Below are 19519 nucleotides of genomic sequence, written 5' to 3'. Positions count from 1 at the left end.
TGCTCACCTATTTTACACGAATACGGAAATATTTCAGACAATAAAAGAGCTAGAAAAATGTATTATTTTTTCGATTTTCAGTTATAGTTCAACGAGCCAAAGATGTATGCAAAATTTTACCAAAATCAGGGATATAGCCTCTTTACTGTTCTTTGCCCATAATTTCCTGAAATTGCTTAATTATATTACTTATCTACCGGAAAATCTTTTAGCACATTCTGATTAACAACATAACTCTCTTTTTTATAGTCCAATTAAAGTTAATGTTATGCAATTCATTGATCTCATTATCAAAAATTTCGTTAAGTAACAAAACAGAAATTTGATAGATAAAAAGATGTTAAATGGAAAAAAAGAAACAAACTTTGAGTACAATTGAATCCTTGCCATCCGTCTGTACATCCAATGCTGCATTCACCAGTCACATGATTACATTGTTGATTTAAACAGTTTTCTGAACATTCCTCGAGACAGTCTTTGCCGTACTTGCCGACATCACATGCTGTAATATACAATCGTTAAAAATAGCAAAAAAGATTACGTACACATGTTTATAATATGCTTAAAGGAAGAACATTTACCTTTTTTAAATATATATATATGCGAACAGAACGTGTTTATATATGAAAAAAAATCATCAAAAAGGGAGAAACAATGGACAAATTTATTATTCGGCTAAGAAACCCTCGATCGTGATACAAACCAAACAAATACTGCCCCCTCACAAGACATCTTCGCTCAAAGAAACATCTTTTTGATAATGTTACTATCCAAATCATAGAAGTGAACACTGAGAGGAACACCACGGCAAGAAGGAGAAGAGAAAATTGTTTGATCCACCAGCTGCATACTCTAGAACCTGATAGGCTTAATGAAAAAAACGAAAAAAGATACAGGTAAGATAAAGAATAATCAATTATACAGCATCGTCCTTTATATCTCTGTAATATTAGCAAACGGACGTTGCAAACTTCAACCAGAAATTTTGTAATTTGATAAATAATTAAACTTTGAATTATTTACAACGCAGCTTCCATGTACAATGAGCTTCAAAAGTTTCTTATCTTCATCCGATTTCACATGGATAGATGCACGCTTGATGAAGCTAGTTTGTCTAGTGAAACATTACGTTTATTTTTTTATTGCATTGTAAATATGTTTTACATTTTAATATTTACATACTAAATAGTGTGTTAAAATTACATTATTAGGCATTTGTGTAATCGTATTAATCTGTGTACTGATTAATCCACACTCAAATAGATTTGTATTTCATGTGTTGCTATTTATTGGCACTTATATATACATATTAATTATGGTGTTAGCCATGTATAACCACAGGTTTTCCGATGGAGAACGTCTGTCGAAAAGTTGTCACATATTAAGACGAACATTATAAAATAAAGATTTGATGAGACGGCATGACAGGTAAAATGATCTTTTACGACAGACAAACAATAGCTGATCTGCAAGGTATACCATCTACTTGCCACTTTACATCATATACTGTGTTACAAACCTAGATAAAGCCAACAAGGAAAGGCATTACTCGACTATCGAACGCTATATCTTAATAGCCTAATTGGTTGAGTGGGTTAGGGCGCTACACACAGTACTGGCAGTGTTTTAACCATGTCTCAGATGCAGGGGTTCGAATCGAAATATGCTAATGGTAATTTGCGGATCTAACCTTGTTGGGCTAAATTTGAGACTTAGTATATATTAATTATGGTGTTAGCCCTGTATAACCACAGATTATCCGATAGGGAACGTGTGTCGTAAAGTTGTCACATATTTAGACGTATATATAAATGTCTAAAAATAGCAACAATCAACAGTCAATCTATCTAGGCGTGGATCAGTTTGAAAATAAACTGATGCAGTTACTCATTAAATTATATTATGCCTAAGAATACAACTTTGTTTAGGGAAAGATTGCTTGAATATTTAAAATAAAGCAACATTTTTTATAACACTCAATAGCGTGTTAAAGTTACATTATTATGAATACATATATATGCACAGTATCAAAGAATGTTTTCAGGTTATTGAATGTCTAATGTACTCAGCCTGCGGTCATGAAATTATGCCGTCACTTATTTTTATATCGGTGAGTGTATATAACAGTAAATATCTCGTCAATTGGTGTTCATCACACTGAATAACGGACGCGGTTATTGTCAACAACCCAAACGCAATATAATTCTTATCTTTACCAGAAAGTTTATAAAGCTAAAAGTCGTGTAATCGACCATGTTATTGTTGGCTTTGACAATATTCTATTCTTTAAATGCCGGGTGTTAAATGCCAATTTGAAAAAAAATTATTCCTGCAGAATGAATTCAACTTCCATGATAACTATTAGTCGTATATGTTTGATTAAATGAAATAAACTTTATAAACAAATTTTCAAAATCTGTATTCCTGATATAAAAGGGTTTTAATAACAAAACTAATAGGTTTGTTGCCATCTAAGACATCACAGTTTACATATGCATCTCAAACAACAGATCATTGTCACCGAGAAAATGAAATTGTATAATAGGAAAGCAAAAACTAAATTTTCCGTTTGGTAGGAAGTGTAATAGGGCATTTTAGTAAACGGAAATCCGCACTCTTTTCTTAAAAGCGTGAGTTGGGACTAATTAGATTTGGATATAGAATTGAGAATGGAAATGGGGAATGTGTCAAAGAGACAACAACCCGATCAGAAAACAGCCGAAGGCCACCAATGGGTCTTCAACACAGCGAGAAAATCCCGCCCCCAGAGGCGGGCTTCAGCTTGCCCCTAAAAAAAATTGTGTACTAGTTCAGTGAAAATGGATGTCATACTAAATTCCAAAACATATAAATGAACTAAAATTAAAAATCATACAAGACTAACAAAGGCAAGAGGCTCCTGACTTGGGACAGGCGCAATAATGCGGCGGGGTTAAAAATGTTTTGTGAGATTTCAACCCTCCCCCTATACCTCTATCCAATGTAGAAAAAAACAAACACACAACAATACGCACAGTAAAACTCAGTATAAAAGAAGTCCGAGTCCGATGTCAGAATAGGTAACAAAAGAAACTAAGCAAAATGTCAATGATACATAAATTAACAAAGGACTACTAGCAGTTACTGACATGCCAGCTCCAGACCTCAATTAAACTGATTGAAAGAGTATGTCTTCATCATATGAAAATCAAGTACAATCCCTCGCGTTAGGGGTTTAGTATCATACCATCATAAAATATATGAGAAGAACATAACCCGTATCATGCCAACAACTGGTTTTAGAATAAATGTGTTTATATCCGATGCAAAGGCCCTATGAGTGAATCAATATTAATACCTAAATATGCCATCTTTAATGACCTGACAACAGTATCGTACCTATATGCATTCTGAATAAGTCTGTTTAAAGGTTTGGTTAGCTTTATGGGTGAATGCAGATACTGTTGTGCTTTGTAAAGAATATTACCATAAAAGATTGGATCTGAAATACCTGAACGTATAAGATGTCTGCATGTTGATTTATATTTACGAATGATGTCCTTGTACCGATGATAAAATTTAGTAAATGTTTTTGACTAGTTTTTGATATCGAAGATGTCGAAAACCCTGGTGTAATAATTTTTCAGTAATACAGAGATTTATTTCGTTAAAATCAAATACGTTGTAACATACACTAGCGAATCGAACAAGTTGAGATATGTAAACACCATTAGATGGTGACAAGGGAAAGTTACCATCTAAAAATGGATAATTAACAATAGGAAATGAAAAATCATCTCTTTTATCATAAGTTTTGGTATTAAGCTTCCCGTTGAAGATATAAATATCAAGATCCAGGAAAGGGCAGTATTCATTGTTAGTATTAGCTTTATTCAAAGTCAGTTCAGCAGGATAAATCCATTTAGGGCACATACTCAAGTCGTCACTATTGAGAGCCAAAATATCATCCAAATATCTAAAAGTGTTATTAAATTTTTGTATCAGTTGTTTTGATAGGTTTGATGGGTCTTTGCTGATTTTAGTCATAAATTGTAACTCATAACAATACAGAAACAAGTCCGCAATAAGTGTTGCACAGTTAGTCCCCATTGAAATTCGGATAACTTAACGATATACGGAATCTCCATAGCGAACAAAAATGTTATGTAATAAAAATTCAAGGGCAGTTATAGTATCAAAGCAGGTCCAATTGACATAGTTCTTTTGTTTGTTGTGACAAAAAAAATGACCTAAAAGAGTTTGAACATATCTATTCGCATTCTGAATTTTTTCGTAATAAGATTATGAGGCAAAGTGGTATATAGGGTAGAAAAATCAAAACTTTGAACAGATTCGAAATCACCAATATAAGCATGCATATTTATGAAATATTGACTGTGCAAAGACTTAGACTTTCAGAATACCGATTACTTCACGATATGCTCTATCTCCAAACCAATACGATTATAATCGATGAAAACCTCATAAAAAATGAATGGATTTTTTGTTAGTTTCATAATTGAAAAAGAATCAATACACCGACAACAATAGAGATGCCGTACATATATCGAATAACCATTTTATTTAATAGAAAATGTCTGGTAGAATTATTCTTAGTTGAATAATTAGTTTATGCAGAAATAGAACGAAATTTGCAATGTGTTTTGTGTGATTTGAGAAGACAGGACACAGCTGAAACTTTGATATGTTCAGTTGAAGCCTGTAAATCAGTCGGTTTTCAAACGTGTTATATAAGATATTTTCTGGAGTATTATTTATACAATGAAGGTATGAATAATTGGATGTGTGATCTTAATCCATTTTTATATATCGGTACCATGACGTTGTCAGTTCTTTTTTGACTTATTAGTCTGAATGTCTCTTTTGTATCTTTCACCTCTCCTTTATAGTACTATGTCAAACTGAGATAACGTTGTTGATCTCTTTGTCATCGGATAATAACACACAACGCTTTCTGAGAGAATTCAAGGTCTTAATTTTGCTAGCTTTGCGTAATGCTCGTTGTCTTACAAATTGTCTTAAAATGTATTATATCCAAATTTTAACCCTGGTAGTGGAGATTGCTGTAACTTCTATATATTTGCCAAAACGCTTGTAGATAACTGTTCTGGCGGAAGATGATCCAAGATTGTATGTTGTAGGAACAGTCATATTTAATTTTGCTTACTACCTAAAACCTTTTAATGAACATTTAGGCCCTAAAGACGTTAACCTGTCATGAGCCAGCGTTATTGGATATTGTTATCATTCTTATCTTATTGTCAAGGGTTTCGTGCTGCCCAATCTTTTACTTTCCGGTTAAAAATTTGTTGCCATGTTATTTGATTTTTGTTTCTACTGATTAATACTTTTTTCATTGTCGCAGCTGCTAGAATACCTTAGTGTTGTAAAAAGATTAAAATTTAATTGATGTTGTTTTCCTAAATTGTAAAATAACTGAATCAATGCGATCAAAAATCCAATATAATTATTATTATGTAAATATATGTTTTATACCTTGTTCACATTTATTACCAGTCCACCCGTTTGAACATCCAAATGTACAATTCCCGGATTCAAGGTTACATGGTCCTTGACAGTTTTGCGGACAAGAGTAAGTACAAACAGGACCATAGTGTGTAGGCGGACAACCTAAAAAGTAGTCAAAATAATTCATCGTACTTAATTAGATAAAATTTTCTAACTAGCTGTTCATCAAAGGAATTGTTGTTTAAGTAGTTTAACTTTTAAATATTTCGAGTTAGACATATATGTAGTTTTAGTTGATATGTTTGACAAAGCATACTCCAAAGGTCAATATTTCATTAATGCAAATAAATATTGTTTATGTTATTGTACAAATTATCAAACTTTATATCTGATATTATAGAAATAAAAAGTATATTCGTTCTTTCGAAGAAAACGACATTCGATTCATCAACTAACCAACCATCACTTGTTAAATAATTCATCAGCATACTATTAACGTGAATATTGTCGCGGTGTCAATGCATTGTTTTTTTTTTTTTGGGGGGGGGGGGGAGGCATTCAACTAAAAGGTTGTGTTTTGACTTTTGAAACAATGTAGAATTTCCTTAGTGCATAAGTGACATATACTAGTCAACAAAAGAAACGATACAAGGCAATGTATATTCCATATTTGATAAAATATGATACACTGTACAAAGGTTAATAATTGGCAAATTGTTCTAATATCTACAGAGTGTTATTTTCTTATCAAAACCATCAATTTAAGACAAATACGCGTACTTTTTTTCTTCAATTTTTGTTATTTCAAAAAACGTATTTTCACCCAAAAATTAAAAAATCGATATTCGAACTAAAACTTTAAACCTAAACATGGTCTGCCTAAAATTTTGATTGCCTTTGCTGATATTTGCATACTTAATTCTCATCTTCGAAATTAAGTGTCGACTTTTGTCATCGTTTTTCGCAAAATAAATTTGACCTCTGTGTTCAATAACACAGTATTTTCTCACTTTCCAATTTGGTCAGATTTTTTTATTCATATGCATTTGCTTTGCAAATGTATGTTTTTCATTGGATGATTTAACAGTTTTTCCTATTTATTATATTTTATGATAAATTGGAGTTCAAACTTGTGTATCGTTACTTTTATTGACGAGTATATATACATTTGATATGTAAACATCGTCAAATCTTAATGTTCTGCTTTGATAAAACACTCACCAATAACCCCAATTTCACATATTTCAAGCACAAAAAATGGATCCTGAGTTGGAGGTACATAAGTCAAGAATCTTAAAACAGCAAAGAAGTTGATTTCAGTAGGCAACGTTTTTCCATCGTATAAAACAGTTCCAGTTTCCCAGGAAGAGCTAGTATTCGAAGCATAAACGGTATGATTATCCTCTGTTGGAGTGTGTTCTAAAATGAGATCATTACTATAGACTAACAGTACATATGAACTGATAATACGTATTGATTCGTTTGGGGGGGGGGGAATAAGAATACAATAAATCACATATTGGTCAGTTAAAAAACAATTAAATTCTGCTTTGTTTTTGATTGCAACAATTTTATTAATCATACATTAAAGGATAATCATTAGAGAGAGAGGGGAAAACACAGTAGGCGCATGGAAATATTATATCACACCAAGTTGTAGCAAAGTTTGTTGCTACAGACGCCCAAGACAACAGAAGTGATAACTTGGTATCGCTACAGATTCGCAGTCAGACGACAGAATACGGTAATGATCTTTAGAACAAAGCTGACACAAAGGGGACAATACAAATATTGACTCGAAAACGGTTAAAACCAAAGACAAAAAACAAACACAAGGGAATAGTAGTTTACCAATGTTTTATGTCTAATTAAGCAATTGAGAAGATGCAAATCAAGATACTGAAGGAAACTGTAAAAAACTGAATGAATCGCATGAACTCTTAAAGAAGTAGGATCTAGTGCGTCGACAGGGTAAGGATCGGTAATAAAAAAGTGGTCTGATATCTAAAGATCTATTGCTAGTGTGTTGAGACACAAACATATTTTACCACCTCTTTTAAACAACTACTAGGGGGTGTTTAGCGACCTTGATTACACATGAGGGTCTAGCACGGTCGGCTTTTAAACAAGAGAGGAACTCAGGTGGTAATTCCTGTTGCACAAATGACATATTTGTTGCTCACTGCAATATGATCAAGTGAAAACCATGATAGAAAACACAAGCTATGTGATGGTATATGAATGTAGTGATACATACGTTTCTGTTTAAGTACTGTTTTTTTTTCTTTCTCAAAGATGGACTGTTTATCATGGTAAATTGTTGTCATCGTATGCTAGTATTGGTTTGCTGTCAAACGTTGCTTTCGGTCGAGTAGTAGGTTTATGTTTTTGTTTTTATGTTTGAGTATGGAAAATTAAAAAAGCTGGCTGTAAACTATGCTTTCGTTTTTTTCGTCTCAATTCCAATTTTTGTAACTACTAATTATGTTCTATCCCAGGTTTGATTATCTTAGCAGTTTTTGGCAAAACCTATCGGAGTTTTGGGTCCTCAGTGATCTTCAACTTCGTATTTATTTAGTCGTTTTAACATTTTTTAATCAAGTGTCACTGATTAGTCTTTTGTAGACGAAACGCGCATCTGGCGTACTGTAATGTTTCACTTTCAATGTTGACATTATTTTCCTTTTAATAACTGGACACGCATAGTTCATGTGAAATCCATTTCTAGCTAAGTGGTTAAATTGAAGGGCACATAAATACGGATTCAATGAGGTCGAATTATTCACTTGCAAGTGAATAATTCATCATCTATGTTTCTTAGCTTATTTTGACAAAATTGAGCCATACTGACTGCTAAAAGAATATTTTTTTTTTACTATTTCACTTTCATTAATGATTGAACAAAAAAAAACATTTTTTGAATTTTTTACATATCTCGTAGGTAGTGCCCCTTTAAAAGTGTAGAAAATAATACGAGCTGCTTTATTTTTCTTATATTTTTCTTATATCAGAGGAACATTGATTGATTACACGAAACTCCGATTTACCAAAATATATGACTATCCTAATGCATTTCTACTTTTTGAGCAATGGTTTAGTCTGAAATTTAACTGAAAGACTGAATTCGGACACTACTTAATTATTTATTAATCAGTTCTATAAGAGCTCTTCAGAAAACAAATACCGTTTTAGATCAAAATCGGTTAACTAGTTGTTATGATCTATCGATGTTAAAACCTCGTAATGTGAGTAGGAAGAGACCGGGTGTGTCTACGTGGCTAGCAACACTGCTATGCATTCATCACCGCAATTCGAATTCACTCTGACAAAATTTCACAATTGGGAATAGGACGTAATCGGTAAAATTACAGATCAGACCACTAAACTTGTACATGTATCTGAAGATCCTAGACCACAAAAAAACATGTCGCTAGTGAGTGACGGACACATCATATTGGTCAACCTAACGTGTGATGTCGACCGTAAAACATATGTATTATTAATTTTAATCGTTCTTCCTCGTAACTCTATTAAAGCAGTTTGTGTGAGCAACGCCCTTCTGTTACTAAAGTATATATAGCGTGAACATTCACGTGTGTAACGTGTTAACAGAGGTATGTAAACGCCATACGATAGAGTAGAAATTTGAATTTGACACTTTGAAAGTTGAAAAAATCATTTAGTCATAAATTCTAATTTGGTTGGTCCATCCGTGTCAATCTCAAGTTCACCAGGAAATATGAGATGTAAGCACCCATTGAAATGTGGGCTATCAAGTGACAGAACATGATAAATATACCAGAACGAGTGAAATTAAGGAACTTTGAAAAAGACGTTTTGTCTTAGAGACGGGTCCGTTAAAAAATTCTACTTCATATGCGTACAAAAACAAGTCGGCAGACAATTAATACCAATCGGAACGGACTGTTTGCTGAATTATTCATCAACCGTACTCCAAAAATTCTGATATGCAGTGATTGTTATTGTTTCATCACTGTAATATTTGTTTTTCGTACTTTTTTTGTTATAAATTAGGTCGTTAGTTTTTTCGTTTGAATTATTTTACATTTGATACATGTTCGGGCCCTTTAAAATTGACTCTATGGTATATATGTTTCTCATTGTTGAAGGCCGTACGGTGACCTATAATTACTTAAATATGAACTCTGGTGGATAGGTATCTCATAATTTTTTTATTAATATTTGTGGATAAAAAAGTCCAGCATTTTGATAATATCGTCTTAGTTGCATTTGTTTTGGGAATTAATTTTGATTTTTACAACAGGCTGTTTTTATTGGGACAATGTAGGCGATCTTTCGATTGATTATGGGAAATAGAAGTGTAAAGCACAGGCTGTCCTCTTTACCGCTAATAATGGGACTTTTAAAACGTTTTCCTATGTTATATTTTAATTTTAATGTGATTGAGAGAGTTCATTTAAAGTTTACCACTGTTATGTGAGAAGATAATTGAAAATAAAATAATAAAGAAATTATATAAATCAAAAGTCGTGGAGGGAAAAGACAACACCATGGCGAAATTTAGATTAAAACACATGCAGTTCACAAATTATTGCACAACATCCAGTGTTTCTGCACTGGGCATGCCTTTACTGAATGAAATATATTCTTTATCACAGCTGTCCATAGTACATGTCATGATTTCTATGTCATCTGTGTCAGTACTTTGAACTTGCTTGCAAACTTTGATTTGAAGTTTGGGTATTAAAAAGTTGTGCCTTTGTATTTGCTGTTCATGAAAAATAATGGTTACTCCAAATACAACACAATATATACCTTAGCATGAAGCTTTTAATTTATTTGACCTTCTTAACTTTTTTTGTTTCGACAGTCACTGATGAGTCTTTTGTAGACGAAACGCGCGTCTGGCGTAATGTTTAATCCTGGTATCTATGAAGAATTTATTTACATTTTGTACGTCAAAAACAGATAACGAAATTTATCCGTGCACTTTACTTTTTGATAAACAAAGTATAAGCTCTTCTTAAATAGTTCCAAAAATGAAATGAATAGTTCGAATTTTAAAAGCGTTGGTGCAGAGTGTTACTTAAATATAAAACGTACATACAAAATGCAAATTATTCGCTTGAAAATATGTTATGTGTTTTGTCCTAAATGATGGTATTTATCGTGCCTTTTATAGCTGACTACATTCATACGGTATGATGTTTGCTCATTGTTGAAGGTCGTACTATAGTTGTTTAAATCCGCTTCATTAAGACTCATTTGGAGCTGTTTTAGTTTTTGCAACCTTAGGCGTTACTCTGTGTTTGACGGTTACTTGACTGATCGGTGAATGATCGGTGACGGATGTTTGACTGATCGATGAACGATCGGTGATCGATGATTCATAGAATCTGTCAGATACGTCAAATAAGCTACGTGAGAGTTACCGTGACAACATTCAGCGATCGATCAGTCAAATAATCGGACGGAAGCATATATGATTAATATTCGTATGTGAAACGAAATCCCCATTAATAACGTGCGACAAACGCAGACCTCTACGAAGACACCTATCGCAATAATATCAAAAATATATAAATTAATAACATTTAACGCATTTTATGTTATTTTTTCCTTATTGTTTTATTTCTTTATTTTTCTTCTATATAAATAGCATAATTACCGAATAATGTCATGCTTTTTTTTCTGTATCAACACAAAGAGATACAATGTTCTCATTTGAAATAAGTACCCTATTTAGCAAACCTGCATTTTTAGGCCACTAGATGAGTTAGTTTTGATAAAAGTAAATAATGAAATAGTAAAGATACCTAAAACTTTGTTTGTGTCGATTAAGAGTGCAATTATTTCTTTAGTTTAATGAAAAATATAAACCACCATTGGTTTTTAGCACTTTTCTTTACACCAGGATGGTTTCTTTTTCATAAAATATGCTAGACATATGAGATAAGTTACAACATTTTGTTCACATTTACAAAAAAAAAGCCAATATGTCTTCTTATCATAAAAATCAATGCACTTTTAAGTGCAACCAGTCTTTTCAAATGCCCCTGGATGCGTGTTTTTTTTTTATAACATTTGAATAATCTAAGGATAACGATGCCTAAACTTATGTGAGTTTTAACAAAGAATGCAATTATTTCGTTATTTTAATGGAAATCATAAACCGTCATAAGTGTTTAGTATTTTTTGTACATCAGGATTGTTTTTTTGTTTTTATAAAATATGATGAATATAAGAGAAAGATACTAAAATTGTGTTTGAATTGTTTGAAAATGTCAAGATTTCTTTTTTTATCCGGAAAAATGCAATGCTATTTGCAATCAGTCATTTGTATGGCTTCTGAATAAGTTAATTTTGTATAAAATTTAAATATCTTAAGGATAAAAATGCTTAATACCTATATGTGTGTTGAATAATTGTCCAATAATTGTTTCATTTAAATGGATGTCATTCAACGTTATTGATAATTGGCACTTTTAGAATATCAGGACGGATTGTTTTCCGTGAGATAGGATGAATATCAAAGAAAAGATACATAAATTTTGTTCGCATGGTTTAAAAATGCCTAGATTTCTTTTTTTTTTAAATAATGCACTGTTTGCAACCGTTATTTCAAATGAATCTTTGACTCTGAATAAGTATTTATTTTTTAAATAATATTTGACTTATATAAGGATAAAGATTCTTAAAAACATTTGTGTTTGTTGAATAAGAATGTACAAATTATTTCTTTATTCAAATAGAAATCATGAACCCCCATCGATAAAAGTTTGTTCGCATTGTTTAAAAATGCCCATGTTTCTTCTTTTTATGAAAATGCCCGTCTTTCTTCTTTTTATGAAAATGCCCATGTTTCTTCTTTTGATGAAAATACCCTTGTTTCTTCTTTTTATCAAAAAATACCTCTGGATAAGCTATGTTTATAAAATATGAATAATATAAGGATAACGATGCTTAAAATTTTGTTTTTGTTTTTGTTTTATCAGGTTTACAAGAATGCAATTATTTCTTTATTCTCATGGAAATTATAACAACAATTTGATATTAGTACTTTTTGTACACCAGGGAGATTTGTTTTTCATAGAATAAGAAAAGATACTAAAATACTATTCGCATTGTTTAGATATACCTTTATTTCTTTTTTTAATCAAACATATAGAACTGCTGTTTGCAATCAGTCATTTTAAATGCCTCTGCATAAATTTTTTTTTAATTAAATTTGAATGATATAAGGTAACATATACTAAAACTGTTGTTTGTGTTGAATGGGATAGTAGCTGTATCTTTATTCTAATGGAAATGAAAAGTAAAATAACAAAAATACCGAACTCCGAAAAATTCAAAACGGAAAGTCCCTAATCAAATGGCAAAATCAAAAGCTGAAACACATCACACGAATGGATAACAACTGTCATATTCCTGACTTGGTACAGGCCTGACCCACCATTGGATTTAATTCTTTTTATACATCAGATGGGTTGTTTTTCATAAAATATGATGATTATCAGTGAAAAAATATAAACATTTTATTCGCATTGTTTGAAAAATTCCAATGTTTCTTTTTTTTTTCCAAAATAATACAATATTACTTGCAATCAGTCATAATAAATGCCTATGGATAAGCTATTTTTTTTATAAAATGTGAATAATATAACGATAAAGATGCTTCAACTTTGTTTTTGTTGTGCAATTATTTCTTTATTTTAATAGAAATCATGAACCGACATTGGGTAAAAGTATTTTTTGAACATCAGGATGGGTTTTATTTCATAAAATATGATGGATATCAGTGAAAAGATATTAAAATACTGTTCACATTGTTTAGATATATATATATTACTACTTTTAAACAAAAATAAAGCACTGGTGTTTGACATCAGATATTTTTATTGCTTCTGGATAAAATATTTGTTATAGAATTTTAATAACATAGGGATAAAAATACTTAACATTGTGTTTGAATTGAATAAGAATGCAGTTGTTTCTTTATTTTACTGTGCTTATTCAGTAGACTTTGGGGTATCACAAGAGCAATGGCTAAAACAGTTTACCAATTTGCAGTTTGAACTCTTCTCCCACAAACTGATCAACTGGTAAAATATTTCAACAAATTGCTTCAGTGAAAGTTTGTTAGTATGAAGTGAGTGCAGTGAAGTAAAATGTAATACTTACCATCCAGCTCCAGTTAGTTGATGTCTATTTCATGAATTTCAAACAAAATAATGACTATAATATGAGTAACTGATTTAAAAAGGTCTTACTTTGACACATGAAAACTTCTAGCCTACATTGTAAATACATTTTATAAATAAATAGTTCAAAACATTGTTTAGTAGGTCAATAATTTATGGCTTTGTTTTCTAAGAGGAAATTATTGTGTAATTGTGATTTGGAAAATATTTTCTATAAGAATTACTGATCTGCTGGCATTAAATGGGAAATCATTTTTATTGAGTCATTGTATATTAAAAATTGAATCAAAGATACCAGGCTTATGATTTTGCCTACAAAAGATTCATCAATACGACTCGAATCAACAATATTGAAATGCCAAATTAGTACGAAGTTGGAGAGTATTGAGGAAATGAAATTCCTAAAGGTTTTGCTAAATACTCCTTATAAGTAATCTCATCCTGGGTGGTAAAAAATCATTAGTACTTTGAACAATTCAAAGTTTTGCAAAACAATTAATCTATAATTTTGACCATATCAATGAAGAATCATGTCAACACAGAATTGCTGATTAATGGGCTGGTGATACCTTCTTAATTTACAGAGGAATCTGTATGATTTATAGAACTTTGAATGTGTTCCATAGTATGTTTTTAACAATTGTTTTTTTTTCAAAATGTTAATCGTCTTAAAATAAATTTCAGTGTTCTTTTCAAAACAGAGGATAATAGTTGAATAATCATGGAAATAATGTTAAAAACAAATTACTTATAAAATGAAGGAAGTTGACATTTGACAGAACAAAATTTTGCTGATTTTACAGTTATGTAAATTATTTCCCTTTAATATTAGCAGATTAGTAATTGCTTTAGAAAATATTATCCAAATTACAATTACGCACTTACTTGCTGTTAGAAAAAACAGAGCTATACATTATTGACCTACAAAATATTGTTTTGAACTATTTATTTATAAAATTTATTTAGGATAGAAGTTTTCATTTCAAAGTTAGACCTTTTGAAACCAGTTACTCATATTATAGTCAGTCATTTATATTTTGTTTGAAATTCATGACATAGACATCAACTAACTGGAGCCGGATGGTAAGTATTACCTTTTATTTCACTGCAATCACTTCATACTAACAAACTTTCACTGAATCAATTTGTTAAAATATTTTACCAGTTTGTTGGAGAAGAATTCAAACTGCAATTTGGTAAACTATTTTAGCCATTGCTGTTATGATACCCCAAAGGCAACTGAATAAGCACAGTAATAGAAATCATGAACCGCCGTTGGATTATAGTACCTTTTATACATCTGGATGGGTTGTTGTTTCATAAAATATGATGATTATCACAGAAAATAAAATAAAATTTTGTTTGTGTTTAATAAGTAAGAAGTTATATTCTTTATTTTAATTGAAATTAAGAACTGCCTTTTGGTATTAGTTTTTTTTATGAACATCAGGATGTTTTCCCCATAAAATATGACGAATATCAGAGGAAAGATAATAAAAGGTTGTTCGTCTTGTTTATTAATGGCAATAACGCACTGGTGTTTGCAATCAGTCATTTAAAATGCCTCTGAATAAGTTATGTTTTATAAAATTTGATTCTAATATGACGACCTATATATCGTCAACCAGTATAATCACAGTATATCTACTTTTAGCGCAAGCGCATAAATACACAAAACTGGCTGTTCCGCGTTACGCCCAACTTATTTATACTACCAGGTATACTCAATTTTCCACTGCAAAAACCCATGGTTTACGTAGGCCAATATTCAGATACAATACAGTTATCCCTATTCTAAAGCAAAATAAACAAATCAGTCCATTTTCATTATTTTTCGTTGTAAAATTTCATAAAATGAAAATTCCGCGAAATGATGTTATCGTCTTCGGCAACTAAACAAGATGACGTCATATGTATGCTTCCGGCTATTGCTCGGGATAAAATAATAGAATATAAATGCATAACCCATGGTTAAATGAAAACAAATCTACGGCTGCCATGAATTATTTCTTAAATAATATAATGTAAAAGATACTTAAACTTTATATTGTGTTTGCATGTTTTAATGTGTGCCACTTGTATATTTCTTTATTCCATTGAACTTAATTCACAGAAATTTATAATATTTGATCAATTGATTTTAAGAGCATTTTCGTCCAATTTCGAAGATTACCCAATCGCAATAAACATCGTGTTTAACACTCATTGGGTTTGAAAAATATGGCTATATATTTACGACCATCTCAATTCTTTGAGATTTAATTTTTAGTTTAATCTGCATACTTCTGTTGTCTTCTTACAAACATAAAATTTTAGTGTTGAAATCTTTGCTGAATGATCAATGATAAAATGTCGGGCCTCCGTATTTCGTATAGTTCCGTGATGCCATTTTAATTACGCCAAGTCAATGCAAAAAAACTAAAGTGAATTCCTAGACACGAACATCGTAGAAAGACAAGAAATCCGAAATAGAAGATCATTCAAAATGAAAGATTGCAAATCAGACAACCCGAAAGAACTCCTCTTTCCGAAAACAATAGCCCAAATGACAGTTGAGGGATTCACGGCAGTTGGACTACCCATCGAGCTCTCCTTCCTGTGCGCATATATCCACGATCGAATCCTGCCTCGAGTAACATACAGATACAGAATTAAAGAAACGAAGGTAAGATTCCGTAATTTGTATGAGTTCAACATATGACTTATAGAAGAACAGTTCAGTCCGCCATAAATTTTAATCCGTTCGATCCGTTCGATCAGTCAAAGGTTTTCACTAGGCTTCTGACGGATTGGTGACGTGAGTTTGACGCGACCTGACTGATCGGTGACTGATCGATGACTGCTGACTGATCGCTAAAATAGTAACGCCTAAGGTTGCAAGTACTACATTCTAATGACGTTCTCTGGAAAAGACTTCACTGTTGATGCAAATATTTTATCCTGATGTTTATTGTGTGTTTTGAAACAGTAGTATTCATTGAAATTGATCCGATACTGTAACTACGTGCATATTGACCGAGCTGAAAATACTTCCTTAAAAAGAACTAGTTAACTAGACACTACAAAAAAAACGAATATAAAAATCGGCGACACAAGAAACAAAAAGCCGTCCTGCCGGTCATAATGTTTGACATTCTGATTATGACTGTTCTTTTATATTTTATTGTCTGATTGACCCATTGAGCATTTCATTTTGTCATCAAATAAGCATTTATAATTTTCATTATAGTATTTTTTAAATATGCTTCAGAGCATTTAAGTCTACCATAATGCTAAAGGGCAAACATAGGAGTACATTGTATCCTATTACATTCACAACCAATACAGATCTAAAAATACATTTAGGTGAATTTTACATGTGAAAACATCTACAGGTCTTAATTTACATATGTTTCGAAAAATAAATCTAACCTGTCAAAAAATGAACCAAATATTTTCCCTAATACCGTATATCTGGTTTTTTTTCGCGTCTGCTCTTTTTCGTGATTTGATGATAAAATGGGGCAGTTTGCATTTTCGATGTGTATAATTTTTGCTGAATGGGAAAGCACATACGAAAAAATCACTGTACCGTATTGATAGAGATGTAAACGACATAAACTTTATTAACTGACAGATTATCGGTTACAAATGAATACGAGTACTACAATCTTAAATACACATAATTCGGAGATCTTTCAAGAAAGTAAATAATGTACATTGTGACATTCTGAAATTGGAAGTTGCGATGGTTTAACAGTTTTAACATTTTAAAGCATGTATTTTTGCAAATTTCCATATGATTTTTCATTTTTTTTACATCTAATATGCAAAATATTCGGTGTAAAACAACATTGAATAGATCGTCGCTAATAAACATTTGGAACTTGTCACTGATTGCTGTGTTTTCAAAGGTATGACATGTATAATAAGCCAATTTAATTATTATGAAACGAGAGATTTTAATTAAATTTTGATTAAATATGTATATTCTTGTGATCTGTCGGTTAACACAAAAGACTGATTTTATATATAAAGTTATTTCTTCTTTAGTTGAGAACAGTCTATACGTATCATATTCGTGAATACTCGATAATATACAGTATAATGTATGCAACAGCAGTAAATCTGGGCATATGCAGGTAAATTTACGCGGTGTCAAATGCTTGCGTTTCTTTAGCTGCCGCGAACAAAGCAAAAATTAAACACACGCGAAAACAAGCCGATATACGGTATATATAACAATAGTAAAAACTGACAACAACACTTTATAACTTTCATGCGTCTGGAGTGCTTTTCCGGATTTACTTTCATTAGGAACGCTCAAAACCGAATATTTGAAAGCCAAGGATGCATAAGAATCGAACCAGTTGAAGAGCTATATGATCAAAAAGGGACTAAAATAATGACCAAATCCATCTTAAGTCAACTTTGTATGAGAGAGAGTTTAAATGCCTTTCTGGATGTAGTAAAGAGTGAATAACAAATCAATAACACTAAACCTTGGTCAATATTTCGATTGGCAAATCTAACAATGAATGTATTTGTTAATAATCGTTCAATCATGTATCTAAATATATAATGATTTTATTTTATAGGGATTCTTCCTAATTTTATACAGAGTTGTAAAGATGTACATATGTCCTTTATGCTAAGATATTTTAAAATTATGATGATAAAACAATAAACTAATGAAGGGATGAAAAAGAGAATTCACAATGAAACAGCTGAATATGTAGTCTTTACTGCTTTGATCATATAGATTGCCTGAATATCAATATTTATGAAAAAGTTTACCTTTATAACATGTATAATAACAGTTTGACGTGTATTTACAGAAAAAAGATATCAGACGACATGAAAAAAACCTTACATATTAATATTCAAGTGGAAGAATCAGCAAATATTTAATTGCCCTTGTAACAATTACTGAAAACTCGAAATCGCACATACAGATGGTCCATCCCACAATGAAGAGTACGTTGATATTTTTAAAACTTTAAATACTCGTTCCACGTGTATTGATAAATTATCCTGTCATTAGATTAATGTGGTTTTTAAAGTTGATGTTTATAGTATTCATTATAGTAATTATTATCTGTTATCTTACATACCACCAAATGTTATAAATATTCCTGTTACAATGCTTGCTTTCATGAGATCAACATGAAATGTTACAGTAGATCCTTGAGTTCTGGAACATGAAATTTTACTTCCGTCAATAGCTAAACTGGCCGCTAGACTACCGCTTGGCTTCTGTGTGACCAAACTGTCTGAAGCCAGGTTATCTGTGACAAAAGATGTAGTTAATATGTTTCCATTGCAGAAAATATTTGTAACGAATACTTGGAATAAAAAGCTGTGTGTATATGTCAACAAACCATTTATCAAAACACGTTTGTTAATATACAGATCTGGCAAATATGCACAGTTTAATACCGATTTCTATTCGGATAAGTTTTTTTTCAAATGATTTATAATACTCGCAAGTCGTATTTCAATAATTTTAGATAGCTGGCGAACAAAAGTTTGGAAAACCATATCGATGACTTTCCAAATTTATAAATTTTTGTTAACAAGCGTACTGAAATTAATTCTAAAATGACATGCTGGCACTATACATAAATGGTGCTATAAGTTTTTCGTTTCTGATCATTAAAATCAAAAAGACAAGAACAACATAGTCAAAAGTGTCCTATTGAAATTTGTCTAAGTGAATTTCGACTGTAGTTTCGACTGTAGTTTCAGTATATAACATCATTCATAAAATATCTAAATAGAGCCACATTACAATTGTGTTATTTAATACATTAACGTACGTATACTGGGCACTGCTTATTTGCTCATTTTAGTAGGTTTATAAGTTACAATAAGGCTGTTATATTTTG

The 19519-nt window shown here is 31.3% G+C and overlaps 1 protein-coding gene across 1 annotated transcript in view; it reads right to left on the bottom strand.

The window, feature by feature from the left end:
- The window catches only part of LOC127738025 (receptor-type tyrosine-protein phosphatase epsilon-like), a 264382-nt gene extending 245470 nt beyond the window's left edge, over positions 1–18912 (bottom strand). The window contains exons 1-4 of the mRNA XM_052249048.1: positions 18746–18912; positions 6691–6888; positions 5497–5631; positions 365–502 (exon numbers count right to left, since the gene is read on the bottom strand). Of these exons, the coding sequence (XP_052105008.1) occupies positions 365–502; positions 5497–5631; positions 6691–6888; positions 18746–18788 (514 nt within the window). The 5' untranslated portion in view covers positions 18789–18912. The remainder of the gene's footprint in view (positions 1–364; positions 503–5496; positions 5632–6690; positions 6889–18745) is intronic.
- Between the last annotated feature and the right edge of the window lie 607 nt (positions 18913–19519).

This window comes from Mytilus californianus, unplaced genomic scaffold (assembly GCF_021869535.1).
Source record: "Mytilus californianus isolate M0D057914Y unplaced genomic scaffold, xbMytCali1.0.p SCAF_1, whole genome shotgun sequence".
Classification (NCBI taxonomy): domain Eukaryota; kingdom Metazoa; phylum Mollusca; class Bivalvia; order Mytilida; family Mytilidae; genus Mytilus; species Mytilus californianus.
Note: the sequence above shows the minus strand (reverse complement) of the source record. Positions and strands in the feature narration are given on the sequence as shown.